At 40.1% G+C, this 17,706-nt stretch overlaps 1 protein-coding gene across 1 annotated transcript in view; it reads right to left on the minus strand.

The window, feature by feature from the left end:
- Window positions 1–592: 592 nt before the first annotated feature.
- The window catches only part of C2CD6 (C2 calcium dependent domain containing 6), a gene marked incomplete at both ends in the record, with an annotated part of 44,102 nt that continues 26,988 nt past the window's right edge, over window positions 593–17,706 (minus strand). The window contains 3 exons of the mRNA XM_084642871.1: window positions 593–967; window positions 8,234–11,191; window positions 13,619–14,005. Of these exons, the coding sequence (XP_084498997.1) occupies window positions 593–967; window positions 8,234–11,191; window positions 13,619–14,005 (3,720 nt within the window). The remainder of the gene's footprint in view (window positions 968–8,233; window positions 11,192–13,618; window positions 14,006–17,706) is intronic.

The raw sequence follows: 17,706 nt of genomic DNA on the forward strand, positions 1-17,706 counted from the left end.
GACCGTTAGAATGCCTATCACTACAGGGAGAAGACCTTTGGCAGATCTGGCAGGGTTTAAACCCCAGCGTCTTCAGTATAATCCAGTGTGCGAAGTATTAAACAAAAAGTCCTGAAGGGGGATCCCCTTTGAAAGCACAACTATGCTCATATTAAATATAAATAAATAAATAATATGGGAAAGAAAAATTCATAGCAAGTGAGAAAAGGCAGGAAGCTGTAGAACAGCAGACACCAAGTGCTCCATATCAAACCACAGGCAGTTGAGAAGGAACTGAGTGGTGGCAGGCCCATGCCACCCTATATGCTCTAGTATGCTTAGGTGCAGGTCTGTGGACACTACTTTACAGTCTTCAGTCAAGAGTGCACAGGCACATGCACATCTCATGGTGAAGCATGCATGGGGACAGATATTTGAAGAAGCAGCATCTTTAATACTGGTTAATAACAGAATATACACAAGCAAATAATAAGCAGCCAGAACATTTATTTAGTATTTATCATTACAATGGGAAAAAAGTTAGAAGATGATGAAACATCACCTGCCCCACGACACTTGTCTTAGCCATATCAATTGTTTGCGGTTGAGTTCATTAGCCATCCTTTTGGGGACTCAAATTCTGATGTAATATTCTTTGGATAATCTTACAAACAACTGCCCACTTTTCAGCAGTCATTTCTACCTGCTGCTCTTGACTGTCTAGAATATCAAATTTTGAACTGGTAGCATTTCCTGGATCATCATCAACAGAAGGATCAAGTAAAGTTGTGTAAGAACTTCCAGGCTGTACTCTGCAGGTCTCTTTAGTTTGACTACAAATACTTGGAGCAGTGTGTGGTCTTGCAGAATGCAGTGGCTGATACATGCTGACTTCTGGAACCTCTCCTAAATCATACAGAGCCCTTTCTACTGCTTTTTCAAGATGCCTAAACATTTCCATATCTAATTCCTTTTTATCTGCATAATTCTGAATATTAAGATAAAAACAGATGTCATTAACAAATTGATTCCAGCCTTTAAAACTTAAATAGTATAGACATCAGCCAACATTAAAGGGATTTAACTTAATAAAAATTATTTCATATTGCCAATAAAAAATAAGGGTGTTTATACACAAATAAAAGCATTCTGAACCATCAACATAGTAACCTGATCATCACTTATCCATAACCAAGTCCCTCTGTGTCTGTCCCCTTTCTGGAGTATTTTATGTCCTCAAAGCTCATCCAATTATTATTATTCTTCGTAATAATCATTTGTATTGCAGTAGTGCCTCAATCAGGATTTGGGTTACAATGCGCATTTTATGAGTTTCCTGTGAAGAACTTAGAATAATGATGGCTACTGTGTGTGTATATTTATATATGGACGGGGCGGTGGAGGGTAGAGCAAGAGTGCACTTTTTTATTCATGGATCTCAAACTGCTGTGCCAATTACCTCAGTAATCCCTTCACCCACCACCTCAGTGTAACCACCTCCGGAGTGAAAAAGAAAAATAGTTTAAAAGAGCTCAGCAACACTTACACAGTAGTTTAAAACAGGATGTGTATCATAATCCATTAAAACTACAGGGAAATCTAGGAGTGTGGGATGCAGTTATACAAACTAGAATTTGGCCAGAACAATATGAGTGACACTCCATCTCTCACAAAAAAGTAACACTGGATCTTTATAATGATGAGAAATAAAAGTGAACCACACTAGAAATGTAAAATTATTTTTCTGAGCAACACTGCAAAACACCCTGATAAACAGATAAATAAGCTCAGCTTCAAAATCCAAACTGAGATAAAACCAACACAAAAGGTGTAAATCAAGCTCTCAAAATGTAACTGATATGAAATGGCCCCAAAATCCACAGCATGCTTCTTCTTCGAGTAGTGTCACTATGGGTGCTCCACTGTAGGTGCGTCTGGCTCCCCGCCCCCAAAAAAGGAGAAAAAGAAAAGAATTTTGTTCTTTCATCAACCCCCCTGGACAGGTATCCCCAGCTCCCTGGACTTCAAGAAGTGCCTCAGTTGCAAGGAATCTATCCCAGTGACGGATGGACACTCTCAGTGCTTTCGCTACCTGGGAGAGAAATGCATCCCACAGAAAAAATGGTTACTCACCTTCTTGTAACTGTTGTTCAACATGTTTTGTTCATGTCCATTCCAATCAGATGTGCGCGCGCATGCATGGCAGCTGGAAACTTTTTCCCCTAGCAGCATCTGTCGGGTTGGCCTGGGTGCACCCTAGAGTCATGCCTTCATGGCGCTCAATATAGAGCCCTGCCAACCTGCCACCCTCTTAGTTTCTTCTTGCCGGCTACTGCAACAGGGGGTAGGAGGGTAGGTATTGGAATGGACATGAACACATCTTGAAGAACAACAGTTACGAGACGGTGAGTAACCATTTTTTCTTCTTCAAGTGCTTGTTCATGTCTATTCTAATCAGGTGACACACAAGCCCAAGTTCAGGAGGTGGGGTCGGAATAGTTCACTGATTGGAGCACCGCTCTTCCAAAGGCCGCATCATCTATGGCCTGCTGGGTGATCCCGTAGTCCGCAGTGAAAGTGTGTATGGAGGACCACGTCGCTGCTCTGCAGATTTCCTGGGTGGGAACCTGTGCCAGGAACACTGTTGAAGAGGCCTGAGCCCTGGTGGAGTGCGCAGTGATCAGGGAAGCAGGCACACCTGCCAGGTTGTATCACTCACAGATGCACAATGTGATCCATGATGAGATACATTGAAAGGCAATAGGAAGACCTTTCATTCTGTCCGCCACTGCCACGAATAACTGGACGGACTTTCGGAACAGCTTTGTTCTCTCTATGTCGAAGGCCAGGGCCGGCCTTTAGGGAAAACGGCACCCTCGGCGAACTAGTATTTTGGCGCCCTCACATCACTCCTGGCCCCCACAGGCTTCCTGGGCTTCCCCCACCCCATCACCTCTGGGCCCCACTGAAAGGGATGCCAGAGCTCATCCGTGGCTCAAATGAAGCACTGGCAGGATGGCCTGATACTGGCGGGTGCTGGCTGGGAATGCAGCTCTAAAGGCAATACCACTGCCAGCAGCAGCACAGAAGTAAGGCATGTGGTGTATTGCCACCTTTCTGCGCTACTGCTGTGGCTTGTGATGCCTGATGCTCGGCATGTGGCTCAAGGCAGGCTTTGCACTGTCACACATGGGCTGCATCTTGCCAGAGCCCATGGCCCTCCTGGCTCACCCGGGGCACCATTTCAGACTGGGGGCGGGGGGAGGAAACTTTAACCATGATTTCAGGGACTACTTAAGCACCTCAAAACTCTAGCGATTTTGCAGATAACTTAGGAATTAGCTGACAGGAGAACTGTATCTAATTGTTATATAAAGAAAGAAAAAATATACATAAACGCCAATTAAAGCCACGTTTAAAGTAAATTTAGTACATTCAGGAGATAATACAGCAAGACATTCCCAATCCCAAGCCTTGAGGTATCAGTTCTGGAGCTTTAACGCAGATATCAGAAACACACGTTTGATACTTTGTACACTATCTTTAGTAGAGATAAATAAAATCTGCTTACTTTCTCTAACAGACACTCTGTGTTACTGCCATTATCGCCTCTATTTTAGTCAATTGTTTTTCACTTAAAATATAATTTTAACATATATGATTAAGGTTTTTTTTCTCTTTTATTAAGAAAGGGAATTAATTTTTCTAAGTATTTTGGCATTTATGTTTAACGATCACAATCATGTATGTGACTCACTAACATTTGACTCCATCATTGCTATTTGTATCATAGCTGGAACTGCATTTATTTTCATGCAAATGTTAAGTTATTTTACAGATATAACTAAAAATACAATCTGAAAATAAGCAACCTTCATCTGCACAGTGTCTATAGTCAAGGAATTATGATGTGATTGGAATAACAGAGACTTGGTGGGATAACTCACATGACTGGAGTACTGTCATGGATGGATATAAGCTGTTCTGGAAGGACAGGCAGGGCAGAAAAGGTGGGGGAGTTGCACTGTATGTAAGAGAGCAGTATGACTGCTCAGAGCTCAAGTATGAAACTGCAGAAAAACCTAAGAGTCTCTGGATTAAGTTTAGAAGTGTGAGCAACAAGGGTGATGTCGTGGTGGGAGTCTACTATAGACCACCAGACCAGGGGGATGAGGTGGACGAGGCTTTCTTCCGGCAACCCGCAGAAGTTACTAGATCGCAGGCCCTGGTTCTCATGGGAGACTTCAATCACCCTGATATCTGCTGGGAGAGCAATACAGCAGTGCACAGGCAATCCAGGAAGTTTTTGGAAAATGTAGGGGACAATTTCCTGGTGCAAGTGTTGGAGGAACCAACTAGGGGCAGAGCTCTTCTTAACCTGCTGCTCACAAACCGGGAAGAATTAGTAGGGGAAGCAAAAGTGGATGGGAACCTGGGAGGCAGTGACCATGAAATGGTCGAGTTCAGGATCCTAACACAAGGAAGAAAGGAGAGCAGCAGAATATGGACCCTGGACTTCAGAAAAGCAGACTTGGACTCCCTCAGGGAACTGATGGGCAAGATCCCCTGGGAGAATAACATGAGGGGGAAGAGAGTCCAGGAGAGCTGGCTGTATTTTAAAGAATCCTGATTGAGGTTAGAGGGACAAACCATCTCGATGTGTAGAAAGAATAGTAAATATGGCAGGCGACCAGCTTGGCTTAACAGTGAAATCCTTGCTGCTCTTAAATACAAAAAAGAAGCTTACAAGAAGTGGAAGATTGGACAAATGACCAGGGATGAGTATAAAAATATTGCTCGGGCTTGCAGGAGTGAAATCATGAAGGCCAAATCCCACCTGGAGTTGCAGCTAGCAAGAGATGTTAAGAGTAACAAGAAGGGTTTCTTCAGGTATGTTAGCAACAAGAAGAAAGTCAAGGAAAGTGTGGGCCCCCTACTGAATGAGGGAGGCAACCTAGTGACAGAGGATGTGGAAAAAGCTAATGTACTCAATGCTTTTTTTGCCTCTGTCTTCACGAACAAGGTCACCTCCCAGACTACTGCACTGGGCAGTACAGCATGGGGAGAAGGTGACCAGCCCTCTGTGGAGAAAGAAGTGATTCGGGACTATTTAGAAAAGCTGGACGAGCACAAGTCCATGGGGCCGGACGCGTTGCATCCGAGAGTGCTAAAGGAGTTGGCGGATGTGATTGCAGAGCCATTGGCCATTATCTTTGAAAACTCATGGCGATTGGGGGAGGTCCCAGATGACTGGAAAAAGGCTAATGTAGTGCCCATCTTTAAAAAAGGGAAGAAGGAGGATCTACAGGCGAGTCAGCCTCACCTCAGTCCCTGGAAAAATCATGGAGCAGGTCCTCAAGGAATCAATTCTGAAGCATTTAGAGGAGAGGATGGTGTGGATTGCACCCTCAGCAAGTTTGCAGATGACACTAAACTGGGAGGAGTGGTAGATACGGTGGCAGGTAGGGATAGGATACAGAGGGACCTAGACAAATTGGAGGATTGGGCCAAAAGAAATCTGATGAGGTTCAACAAGGACAAGTGCAGAGTCCTGCAATTAGGACGGAAGAATCCAAAGCACGCACCGCTACAGAGTAGGGACCGAATGGCTCGGCAGCAGTTCTGCAGAAAAGGACCTAGGGGTTACAGTGGACGAGAAGTTGGACATGAGTGAACAGTGTGCCCTTGTTGCCAAGAAGGCCAATGGCATTTTGGGATGTATAAGTAGGGGCATTGCCAGCAGATCGAGGGACGTGATCGTTCCCCTCTACTCGACATTGGTGAGGCCTCATCTGGAGTACTGTGTCCAGTTTTGGGCCCCACACTACAAGAAGGATGTGGAAAAATTGGAAAGAGTCCAGTGGAGGGCAACAAAAATGATTAGGGGACTGGAACACATGACTTATGAGGAGAGGCTGAGGGAACTGGGGATGTTTAGTCTTCTGAAGAGAAGAATGAGGGGGGAATTTGATAGCTGCTTTCAACTACCTGAAAGGGGGTTCCAAAGAGGATGGCTCTAGACTGTTCTCAGTGGTAGCAGATGACAGAACAAGGAGTAACGGTCTCAAGTTGCAGTGGGGGAGATTTAGGTTGGATATTAGGAAAAACTTTTTCACGATGAGGGTGGTAAAACACTGAAATGCGTTACCTAGGGAGGTGGTGGAATCTCCTTCCCTAGAAGTTTTTAAGGTCAGGGCTGACCAAGCCCTGGCTGGGATGATTTAGTGGGGGATCGGTGCTGCTTTGAGCAGGAGGTTGGACTAGATGACCTCCTGAGGTTTCTTTGAACCCTGATATTCTATGATTCTATGATTGCTTTTAATAATGAATGTTACAAACAGATGGAAAAAAAATCCATCAAAAAAACTAAGTCCAAACAAAAAAGGGCACACTAATATAACTCAAGGACTGAGTTAAAATCATGCTTGATAAAAAACAGAAAATGTGGAACCAAAAATTAATGAACCAAAATTCGTGTGTCAAATATTAGGCCTAATTGTTGAACATAATAAGAAAAGGATCGGCTATTCCACACATCATTCCCTTTTTGGGGCCTTAAAGAAAGGCTTTTGGAGGGAAAGAGAGAAAACCAGACAGAGCCTAGTGAAATGAGTTTCACCATCAGGGCTTCCCTGCCACCACCTCCTGGGACCCCAGGCCTTCATCATCCTAATCCTGAGAGATGTCCTGATCAGATCAGGCCAGAGAGAAGGACCCAGGAAACATCCATCCCTACTAGCTCCCGGTAAATCCCAAACACCACCTGGAATAAAATGGGATCGGACTTTAACAACAGCAGTTCTAGCCCATCTTAACTAACTTCTTTTACCCAAAAGAACAGTTATTCCATCCTTAATACAATCTAAAAAACTGTCAAACAAAGGAGGAGGGAGGGTATTTCTACAACACTCTCCAGCTAAAAGGAAAGGGAACAAGAAATGTTAAAATAAAAGTCTTAACTCTTTAAATTTCAAATGCTTTACCTGTTTTTCCCTCTTTTCTGTATCTTTAATAAGGATTTTTAATGGTTTGTTTGCTATGGTGCCAAGCAGCTAAGGTGTCTGCATACCAAAACCTGAACCTTGTTTAATATTGGACAGTGATTAGGTTTTGGTAGCACATAGCTCATATATTCCATCTAACTTAATACAACAGGACCCAATCCTTCATATCTTACTCACCTGGGCAGTTCCACTAAAGTCAATCCCAGCAAACAAATCAAAGAGACTGTTCCTCCTTTTACGAGGAGACAGCTCCCTTTCAGCCTGGAGGTCTGACTCAGGCCTTGGCACTGAAGGAGGCTTACCAGCCACACTACACATGCTTGAGAGACCTTTTTAGGAAAAAGGTTTCAGAGTAACAGCCGTGTTAGTCTGTATTCGCAAAAAGAAAAGGGGTACTTGTGGCACCTTAGAGACTAACCAATTTATTTGAGCATAAGCTTTCGTGAGCTACAGCTCACTTCATGCTTATGCTCAAATAAATTGGTTAGTCTCTAAGGTGCCACAAGTACTCCTTTTCTTTTAGGAAAAAGTCATCCATACTCTCATCTGCAAAGCCTCTGCAGGTAGAGATTCTGAATTAGAGTGTCCTTTGGTGCTTCTGGGCTTTATCTGAGAAGGACTTGTGGGTATTACAGTCCTTGGTCATGTACCCTTCAATGGGGCATAATCCTTTATCATGTCCATTGGAAGCAGGGAACATGGGGGTGAGGGGTAAAAGGAACATCTCAAATTCCAAATTCTTAGATGTCTTTAAGTGTCTGAGGCAACCCAAAAACTATAAAAAAACTGCCAATTCCCGCTTTGCAAATGTAGACAAGAGGCTACATTTACTCTCTAGTAAACTTACTACATTATTTACAGTTATTCACTATTATTTCACTAACATGCCAGAGAAATTGAAATGATGGTTTTCTTTGAATTCCCTGGCAGGGAGAAGGTGAGGAATGGCTAGAAGAGTGAGGTATTTAGTTTTGATTTTTCTTCTCTATTTGGGTGACATTACAAACACATTTTGGGGTGGGGTGGGGGGCTAGGACTGAGGGGTAACAAGGATTCAGTGTTGGGCCCGCTTACTTGGAAGCTATCAGTTTATGAAGAGGCACTGTACTAATAATTCTGCCTCCAGATATTTAGAAAGTCATGTATTTAGTTTTCTATTTCAGACATTCATGAGGTGGAAAATTGAGAGAAAATTATTATTCTTACAGGTCTATTTTCTTCTGCACACCAATCAAATGGAAACTACTCACGTATGATTTTTCTTGCAATGCTTTTGCCAAGTGCTGCAGCTGTGGTTCAGACACTGTGGCTGTTGGTATCTTAATAGACTTGCTAAGTGATTTCTTTGATCTCCCATCATTCTCTCTTTCTTGCTCAGCTTTCTGCTTCAGGCTTTCCTTTTTCAAAATGTTTGAGACTGTAAAGTTTTTTGAATCCTTCTTGGCTTCTGAAACACATGATCTTGGACGTGGTGGTTCAGAATGTTTTCTATGTTTTTCCTTTAAGATCTTACAGTTATTCAAACCAGTTTGTTTTTCCTTTTTAAACTGTGTGCACATTAATACTTGTCCCTGGGGTGGGCAGCGTGATGCAACATGCTTCTTAGAATGCTTAGCATGTTTTTTTTTGACTTTTGACTTCTCATGAGACTTGTCTGGTGACTTAGTTTCTTCCTCAGACCCTGAATGTACAAAGATAAATGTCTGAGGGTTTACGGGAAAGGAAAGTGTTGGTTTGCAGAGATATTCCTTAAGTTCTGTTTGGATAGCAATATCATGGGCACGTAAGGAAGGTGAGTCTATTGTTTCATGTGTTCCCCTCAAAGTCTCATTCGGGGGCTTTGGTTTTAATGATTTGTCAAAATCTGTGTTTGAATGTACTAGTTCTGCTTTACCAAAACAACGTTTTGGGTCTTGACTCTCTTTTTCTAAAGTATTTTTTTGAGGAAGTTGTATTACACTATTGGTTTTGGTTTCGTTGATTAGATTTTTCATCACACATGTTACTTGTCCTGGAACATTCTCTACAGGAAGTTTGAACTTCTCTTTTCTTAAAATAGGCTTTTCATTTATTATTCTGAATTTATCAAGACCCTGCTTAGAATGATACTGCCCTCTCTCAAGTATATCTGTATCAGTAACTATCAGTGCATTCTGGCATACTCCCTCTAATTCAATCTCATTGATTAACCCAGTTTCTGAAGCACTTTCTATAGGAAGGTTTTGCAAGTTGTTGCTTAAAACAGATTTTAGACTTTTTATTTCTGTTTCAGAAAGTTTGTCTCTATGACCTTCCTTCAATATTTTGCTTAAAAGAGACTTTAGATATACTAGTTTTGTTTCTGAAAGTCCATCTTTAAGGTTTTTGGTTAAAAGAGATTTTAGACTTAGATTTTGCTCTTCCCCAGGTAAATCTGATTCCACATCCCATGACAGTCTTTCGTTAGCTCTCAGCACAAACAAATTGTGGTGTATCTTTCTTAACTCCTCCTCTGTGATCAACCCTATTTCAGAGAGTCGTTCTACAATATGGTCTTGGATCTTTTTGCTTAAAAATGACTTTAGATTCATTATTTCTGTTTCTGAGAGTACCTCAAGAAGGAGGTCCTGTATATGTCCACTTAAAACAGGTTCTCCTTTTATTATATGTGGTTTAGCAAGACTCTCACCGGAATGAACTTGGCTTATATTGTGTAATTCTGTCTCCAATGCCACTGGAACATTGGAACATTCCAGAATGTTCAGCAAGGAATTGTTCTGAAGTACTGTCTCCAATTCCTCTTTTGTGATTAATCCTGTTTCTGAAAGTTTCTCTGGGAGATGATCTTGGAGACATTTGTTTAAAAAATCCTTTAGACTCATTATTTCTGTTGCCAAAAGTCTTTCTATGAGAGAATCTTGGAGAGTTTTGTCTGAAGCAGATTTTAGATTTATTTGTTGTTCTGAAAACCTCTGCTTGTGATAATCTTGTCCTATCTTAGGTGAATTTGTCTCCATAACCATTGGCAATTTGACTTTGATTATCTTCAATGAGTGGTTTGGGTGCTCCTTTCCTAACTCCATCTCTGTGTTTATCCCTGTTTGTGAATGTCTCTCTATGGCACAGTTTTGTAGGTTTTGACTTAGATATTTTGTTATTATTTCAGGTTCTGAACATTCTTCCCTGGATTGACCATTGCTTTTCTTTGATAAATCTGCCACAGGCTTCAGCTGTCTCTCATCAATCCTTGACAAAGAAAAGTTTGTGTCTTCCTTCCCTAACTTCACCTCTTCAATTAGCCTTCTTTCTAAAAGCCTCTCTATGGGAAGATATTGTAGATTTTGGTTTACAACAGATTTAAGACTTATTTCCATTTCGAAAGATTTCTCCTCACAACTATCACGGATTTTCTCAGCTAAATCTGTCTCCAAAACCACTGGTGATCTATCTGTAATTCCCTGCAATGATAGGTTCTGGTGCTGCTTTCCTAACTCCAAATCTGTGATTATCCCTGTTTCAGAAAATCTCTCTATGAGACGATCTTGCAGGTTTTTACTCAAAACAGATTTTAAATTTATTATTTCTGCTTCTGAAAACCTTTCCCTGGAAATATCTTTTCCTTTTTCAAGTAACTCTCTCTCTAAAACAACTGGTGATCCATCAATAATACTCTGCATGTTCTGGTATTCTTCTCCTAATTCTATCTTTGTGACTATCCCCATTTCTGAAAGTTTCTCTGAGATAAACCCTTCAAGATTTTTGCTTAAAACAGATTTTAGCATTATTATTTTTATAAGTCTATCTATAAGAAAGTCTTCAAGAGTTTTACTTAAAAAAGAGTTTAGACATACTATTTCTGTTTCTGAAAGTCTCTCCTCTTGCCATTTCTCTGGCAAATCTGTTCTTATAGCCACTGTTGGGGACTCTTCTTTAAAGCTAATCCCATCCTCCTCTAATTTCATCTTTGATTCTATAAGTTTTAATATGGACAGGTGCTGACTGTTCTTGCTTAAATTAATATCTGAACTTCTTGCTGCAAATGTTGTAGATGCCTTGACAGGTGGATCTTGGTCTTCTTTAATGTCTGCACGTGAAAGTTTGTTTTTCAGAAGAGTGAAAATAGGCACGTCTTGATCTTCTCTCTTTTCATTCTGTGCACTTGATTGTGTTCTACCTACATGTCCCAAAAAAGGTTCAAACTTGTCTCCACTAAGAATAGGTTGCTGGTACTGTAACATAAACACAAATCAATTAAGAAAATATTTTTAGGGGGGATTAATTAACAATTTCTTATATTACAACAGTGCACCAGTTATTTAATTTTCTCAGAACAGTTATTCAAGACTGATTAAATCAAAACATATGCAAGAAAAAATGTTCCATGAGAAATTTCAGTATGAAATAATATTCAAAATGTGTACAAACATTAAATTAATCCAAATAAAATGTCTGTGAAATTGTAAAATGGAAATAAATGCCCAACAGTGAAACAAACACAGATTAAGGCTAACATTTTCAAACTTTAGTGCCTAAAGCTGAGCACCTAAATCCTTATTTATTCACCAAAAAAGAGGCTTTGCTGAGCATCTGCAGCTAGTATTGCTTCCCATGGAAGATGTGGGTCCTAAACCCCTCTGACCAATCAAAGCACTTTTATTTTTTAAAGTGGTCTACATAGATATTTAGCAGCCTGACTTTGGGCACCAAAGCTTGAATATTTTGGCCTAAATGATTTACCCAAAGCCATGCAGGGAGTCAGTGACAGAGCTAAGATTAAAATTCTGGATTGCCTGGCTCCCTTTCCTGTGCTTTTACCACTAGACTTGACCATGCTGCCTGCCTAGTGCTACTTTTTTGGGAAAATGTATTGGACAACCAAAAATGATAGTTCTTCAACCCTATAAATCATGAAATCTTCAAAATTCTGTGTTAAAATAACGTTAAGGTTCTAACATAGACTAACAAAGATAAAATTAAGATGTTACTGCATCTCACCTAAAACGCTTTGTTAAGTAAAAGACACTGATTATTATATTTTACAAGTAGCTACCTCAAATTTTCCATGCACAAAACTGCATGCAGACAAGTTTCTGACATACAGATCTGTTATTTGGAAGACTAACTTGTATTTTACACATGCTAATGCCTGTTTATTTGCACAGATGTAGTAACAGTGCACACACTACTATTATTACTATAACTAAAAGAGTAGGTGAAAATTTGGGTCAGAATAGCTACATCAGTTCCCCTTCAGAAAAAGCAAGCATGCCTCTCCGCTGTACCTAGTTATTAAATGGGGAACTTAGAACTTGTTTCAATGGAAAGTTTTACCAGTTATACTGATATAGTGATACAGGTATAACTTCCTGTTCAGACACACTTATTCTGGTAGAAAAGTAGATTTTTTCGATTTAGCTTAAATCATTTCCCAAGCGACATAAGCTAACCTGAAAAAAGGCACACGTACTGGATTGTCTACATGGGTGTGTGTGTTATACTGATATAAATATATTGGTTTAAATTCACACCTGGGATCATACAGATAAGACCATGCTTTAGACCCAAATTTACTTCCAACCCCCGCAGAGAATTACTTGTATCTAGGGCCTACCAAATTCACAGCCATGAAAAACACATCATGGACTGTGAAATCTATTCTCCCCTCATGAAATCTGGTCTTTTGTGTGTCCTATACTATACAGATTTCACAGGGGAGACCAGCATTGCTCAAATTGAGGGTCCTGACCCAAAAGGGAGTTTCAAGGGGGTCACAAGATTATTTTATGGGGTCGCAGTATCGCCACTCTTACTTCTGCGCTGCTGCCTTTGGAGCTGGGCAGCTGGAGAGTGGTGGCTGCTGATTGAGGACTCAGCTCTGCAGGCAGCAGCTCTGCCTTCAGTGCTGGAGTCCCAACCAGCAACCATCACTCTCCAACTGCCCAGCTCTGAAGGCAGCGCTGTCGCCAGCAGCAGCACAGAAGTAAGGGTAGCAGTACCGCAACTCCCCTTACAATAACCTTGCGATCCCTCAGCCCTGCAACTCTTTTTTGGGTCAGGATCCCTACAATTATAACATGATGAAATTTCAGATTTAAAGAGCTGAAATAATGAAATTTATTATTTTTAAAATCCCATGACCATGAAATCGACCAAAGTGAATCGTGAATTTGATAGAGCCCTACTTATATCAAATAGGTATTCTCTAAAGTTATGTGAAACTCAGCATTCTTGGATTCATGCTACTGAGCAAAACCAAGGAGGGAATTCTCAAAGCATGAAGCCACTGACTCCAGGAGCATAAATCCAGCGTCCGCCCCTAAAATGAAACTTAGGTGTCCCCTTATATATAGCCTTAGCCTTGAGTGGCAATTTCTTTTCAAAGAGAGATAGAAACTACTTAAGTAAAAAGTGATTAAAAAAATTAAATATGACAAAAAAGTTAGAGACTCCTCAACACTGTGGAGAGGAGAGTGGATGAGTCATCATCAAGCATCACAATGTATATCTCAGAGAACAGCCATCACAGAAAATTCACTTAAATTTTAAAAAGAATAGTCACTTTGAGAGATATAGTTAGATCTATGTTTGGAGCACTTTAAATAAACTCACTATTGATGCTGATGTACTGAAACAGTCTGTATATTGCAAGTAGATACCTGTATTTGTATTACTGGATAATTTTCTGAACCTGACAGGTCAGGCCTCTTTGAAGATATGCCTGCTGGTTCCAGATCTTCTATTTCTTCTTTGCCATGATTATTTCTCAGTTTTGTTTCCCTCTGTAGAGGTATAGCAATACTACTTTCCGAGTCCACAATTTTGCCTTGATCTTCTGAAGATTTCCTAGTCAGATTTTCAGATACTTTCTTAGTTGGCAGTTTTTGAGAAACAGTAGATGCAGATATTCCAGTCTCTCTGGGAACAGAAAGATGATTTTCTTCAGATTCTGAATGTTCCTGGGCATCACTTAAATCTGTTTCCATACTTCTCAATATGGTCTCTGCAATTCTCAAGGGCAGGTCAAAATCCTTGCTGGGTTCAGTCTGTAAATAAAGAAAAAACAATTTTTTTCTCTAATAATTACTGATATCGTTTAAAGGTCGAAGTCCAAAACGCAGCCTAGAATGAGTAGAGGCAACTCTCATGGAAGTCTTTGTGTCAATTTCAGCAATGATCTAAATGGTGGTATATAGTTAACCATCAGATTTAAATTGGTACAGTGTAAATGGGAAAGTAGTTAAATTGCACTGATTTGGCATTTAGCAGTTTGCAAAACAAATCACACTTTACACATTATTTTTTATGAATTTACAACAGTGTAGCAGAACAAAACTTGGCCCACTGGGTGGGGAAACTAACAAAAAGGTGCAAGGTAAAGTAAATTCCCCTACTTTAACTTAAGCCCATGCTGTTCCCAACACCACAGGCTTAAATTCACCCCTTGCGAAAGCAGGTGCACAATTCACACTGATTTCAAAAGGAGCTGCACCCACTCAGACCAGGACTGAACTACTACCCCAAGAATACTACACTGTTATAAATTACACTCATTTTTCAGACTCATTAAGTGCCAAATCTGTGCAGGACTTTACCATTCCCATCTGTTTTACAATCAACTTTTACCACCATTTATGTAACTGGTAAATTTGGGCCAGAGTCTGGATTTTTTGCTTAATAACATTGGGGTTTTTTATTATAAACATTTGAAAGTAAAGATCAAAAATCCCCCTTTAACAATAACTCATGTAAATAGCTTTTAAATATCCAACATTATGCCAATCAATAAAACAGAAGTTACAGAAAACAGGATAAAAGTAAATGAAATGAGAAAATGTTACATTAAAATAAAATGTATCAGCATTACAGTACTTCTATTTAGGGCCCCAGCCAACTCCCACCAAAGTTAATGACCAAATTCTCATTGACTCCTGTGGGGAGCTAGATCAGGCCCCTAGGAAAGGTAAACAACATGATCAAAGTTAGCATTCTTTTGATTTTTTTTTTTAAATTCCTATGTATTACATGCATCGCTGGCTGATAGGTTCCCAGATAAGGGCTTTTCCTACAGAATCTGTCATAATGAGTGCTACTGTCTCTGAGTGTACATTGTCTTGATGACCTGACCTGAATAGATTAAATGTTTTTTCTCTTGCTTGAAGCGCTTCCTAGTCACTCCTGTCAGTCTGCTCTCACAGATGCACAGCATTTCAAGTCCATAGTTGTCCACCTCCCATACAATTGGTGAGATCTTTGATATTTGAAAGATTGTTCTCATGTTCCAGTAACTGACAGGAACACGAGAAGTGTTTTCTTGCTGCCAGATTCAAATTTTGGAGGGTTCTGCTTTCACCAGGAGACTTAATGAAACATTAAGCAATCATTTTAATAATTTTTATCATTTCTATAACCAATGAGGTGTGTGGTTTGTTTGTTTGTTTTAAATAAGCTAGGTGGTTAGCCTTGCTCTCAATGCTCTCCATTTTATCTTGGCTTGGAACCAGCAGCATCCACATCAAAGTGCAGAAGGTGGGGTATCAAAAGATATCCACAGTATTCACTAAACTCAACAATGTATAGAGATACAAAATATACAGTACCAAAACAAAACAGAGTTTTCAACTCAAATGTCATCTCAATGCTAGTGTATAGCTGTCAGAGCTGGAGAGCTATTAAAAATGTTAGATAGGAAACTAATGTCTTCCAAAATAAATGCCTATGAAAGATTCTGGGCATCGGCTGGAGAGACTTTATCACCAACGAGCAGCTCATCTCCACTAGAATGAAGTGTTGGATATATTTGGGTCAGGTACTCTGCATGCTAACATACAGACTCCCACATGAAGCTGTCAAGTGGAAACCAAGTGGTGTGAAGACATGAGGACACTCAAGAGAAACCTTAAGAATCCTTAGCAGGGAGGGTAGACCAGTCTATCTCAACACCATAGAACGGATGGAAGCAGCTGCAAATGACAGAGAGGGATGGAAGAGACTAGTTTCTGCCCTGTGCACCAACACTGCTGCGAGAAGGATGTAATAATAATAATTGTTGGCCACACATTTCCATTTCTAGAAATAGGATTATTTTCTTGTTTGTCTGGAGAAACAAAAATCTAAATCTCTGAAAATTCTTCACATCATATGTGACTCACAGAAAAGAAAACTATTTAAAACTATGCTTGGTACTTGGAGTGTCTTTGTACTTTCTGTTTATGAGATAACAAGGATATCTTGGGCTGCATAACCTACAAGGTTTATAGGAAATGTATTTTCAGGCCAAAGAGGTTACTGATCCAGTATAATATGGCTTTTAGTGAGTTTAGAGAAAACGTCCTCAGGTTATGAATTATTAAAGATCTTAAAAAGAAAAGGAGTACTTGTGGCACCTTAGAGACTAACCAATTTATTTGAGCATAAGCTTTCATGAGCTACAGCTCACTTCATTGGATGCATACTGTGGAAAGTGTAGATGATCTTTTTATACACACAAAGCATGAAAAAATGGGTGTTTACCACTACAAAAGGTTTTCTCTCCCCCCACCCCACTCTCCTGCTGGTAATAGCTTATCTAAAGTGATCACTCTCCTTACAATGTGTATGATAATCAAGTTGGTTGAAAAAATATTTTAAAACTCTCTGGGTCCTTCCACCCTATCTTCTCTCCCTCCTTTACTCTTTAACAAAGTTCTTCTCATGAGAATTACTGCAATATATCTCTACTTGCATTGTTCTCAAACTAGTGATCTGTAAGTGTGGAGTTTCTCCCAGTGAAAGCTACTTTCCCCTTCTCTCTCTCTCTATCTTTTTTTTTTTTTTTTTGCTTCAAAGGAGGGTCAAATAAAACTACAGAATCTGATTTTTCTAACTGAACAGGCACCAACTAATCCAATTCAAAACCTAAACACATACAGTTAATAAAAATTAGAAATCAGAATTCCTAGTCATGACCTTTGCAGCTAGATATATTTGTTACTGATCTGCTTACACACTTAGCAACCAGGTTTCCATTTCTTGCCAGGCTTCTAAGTTGAGCTAGTTAAGCATTCTGGCTATTAGGTGTATGGTAAGCTCTTCAAGCCCTATTTATGAAGCATTTATGCATGGGGGAGAAAGTGTGTGAGAGAATGCATATGTGCAGATATATGGGTGTGGGTGGGAGAGAGAGAATAATTAAAGTCACAAAAGAGAAGTCTGGGTTGTGAAAGATTTTGGGGAGACATGAGAAAGACAAATATAGCAGAGAAGTTAGAGCATACAATATAGGAAATTGAAAGGGATATAAGGAGGTGGAAGGAAAGAAAAAAAAATAAAACAGACATTGGAAACAACGTACACAAAGATGACCACAATCTAGCATGAAAAAACGACAGAGTGAATGAAAGCAACCAACAGATCATAGACACTCAAGCTACATTTTAAAAACTGTATTAGCAATATGTTACAACAAACAGTGTGCAACTGTCTAATTCATTGCAGCTGCAGGGTTGGAGGAGAGTGTGTGCTTCTAGTAGTGGTGCAATGGCAAAGGTTTTTTCCATCATAACTAGTAGGTGTCAGGTAAGTGTTCCAAGCCTTGTCCATGATATATAACACAAGTGAATTCCAGCTACCCTTGCACTGAAGGGTGACAGTCAAAATTAGGGTGACCAGATGTCCCAATTTTATAGGGACAGTCCTGATTTTGGGGGCTTTTTCTTATATAGGCACCTATTACCCCCCACCTTCTGTCCTGATTTTTTACATTTAC

This window comes from Lepidochelys olivacea (genome assembly GCF_965140295.1).
Source record: "Lepidochelys olivacea isolate rLepOli2 genome assembly, chromosome: 11".
NCBI lineage: Eukaryota > Metazoa > Chordata > Testudines > Cheloniidae > Lepidochelys > Lepidochelys olivacea.